The following is a 1,621-nucleotide window of genomic DNA, read 5'->3' on the forward strand; positions in this document are numbered from 1 at the left end:
AGAGAGAGAGAGAGAGAGAGAGAGAGAGAGAGAGAGATCTCCTTACTTTCTTATTTCGGTTAACACTGAGAAAGTATGTACTTTCTGTGCCCACAAAAGGTGGCCCCCAACTTCTTGTGTCATCACCAACTCCTGAAAATAACAATGTGAGTTATTAATCTTTAGCTCCGCAATACCATGAATCATTTCCAATCCTGATGCCTGACCAATATCAGCTCAGCCCAGTGGGAGTCTCAGCCCTGCTCACAGGTGCTTATAGGAGCTCCTCAGAACAGCCAAGCTTTTTAACTTTGTGTGTCACCCATTAGATTTTTTCATATTCACTTTTGCTATCGTTGTTGAAAGACAAAATGCAGGAGGGCCAGGGAGATAGCTCAGTGGAATAAGTGCTTGCTTAGCAAGCACAAGGTCCTGAGTTCAATTCCTAGTACCACCAAAAAAAAGAAGTAAATATCCCACAGGCAGTCTTTAGATTTAATAAACAGCAAACTTGAGGGGAAAAATTATTCTTGTTCTTGGCAATTTTATGTTTTAATTGTTTATTTGTTTGTCAACTTTTTCATGGTTCCTTGGTATTCAATATTCAGAGACATTGTAGAGTCTACAAAAGACTCTTGGTGAATGTAATTTAAATCAGAAGAAACATGTGATTCTTTATCATAAAATAGCATTTGGAACCTTTGAAGACATAGGGGTAGGCAAAGAGTTCATGAACAGAAATCAAATCGTATGGGAAACAGTTGAAAGAATTAACCACTGGGACCAGCTCTTACTGAGAAGTTTTTTCACGTCAAAAGAAATTACCAACAAAGTGAAAAGGCAACCCACAAATTTGGAAAAAATCATGACAAAAAAGTACTCAGACAAAGGTCTGCTATCTAGAATTTATAAAAAACTAAAAAACACTAGGGCCCCAAAATTTAAAGACCCAGTCCAGAAATGGGCATCCGAGATGAACACACACATCTCAGAGGAAGAAATTAAAGAAGCGAATAAATATATGAAAAATGCTCCACATCACTAGCTATTCGCGAAATGCAAATTAAAACAACATTGAGATATCATCTCACCCCAGAAAGGATGGTTATCATAAAGAAATCACCCAACAACAAATGTTGAAGAGGCTGTGGGGAAAAAGGAAGCCTTTTCCACTGCTGGTGGAAATGTAGACTGGTGCAATCATTATGGAAATCAGTATGGAGACTCCTTAGAAAAGTTGGACTGGAAATCCCATTTAAACCAACTATTCCTCTACTGGGAATTTTCCCAGAGGATCTGAAAACATCTTATCATAGAAATATATGTGTGCCTATGATTATAGCAGCAGAATTTGTGATAGCCAAATCTTGGAAACAACCAAGATGCCCATAACCTAAGGAATGGTTGAAAAAGATGTGGTATTTTTTACACAATGGCGTATTATTCAGCTATTAAGAATGATAAACTCAAAGTCTTGATATTGAAGTGGATGCCACTTGAACATATACTTGTAAGTGAAATAAACCAGACACACATGTGTAAATATAGTATAGTTTCCCTAGTATAAGAACTCAAAAGAAGAAATACAAATAGAAAGGTATAATACAAGTAAAAGGGAAGCAGTATCTCGAGGACTAACTAA

At 37.0% G+C, this 1,621-nt stretch overlaps 1 protein-coding gene across 1 annotated transcript in view; it reads right to left on the bottom strand.

Annotated features, from left to right (window-relative positions):
• The window catches only part of Sugct (succinyl-CoA:glutarate-CoA transferase), an 808,498-nt gene that overhangs the window by 772,794 nt on the left and 34,083 nt on the right, over window positions 1-1,621 (bottom strand). The window contains exon 4 of the mRNA XM_004629655.2: window positions 47-132. Coding sequence (XP_004629712.1) covers window positions 47-132 — 86 coding nt within the window. The remainder of the gene's footprint in view (window positions 1-46; window positions 133-1,621) is intronic.

Source organism: Octodon degus, unplaced genomic scaffold, assembly GCF_000260255.1.
Source record: "Octodon degus isolate 3935 unplaced genomic scaffold, OctDeg1.0 scaffold00031, whole genome shotgun sequence".
Classification (NCBI taxonomy): Eukaryota; Metazoa; Chordata; class Mammalia; order Rodentia; family Octodontidae; genus Octodon; species Octodon degus.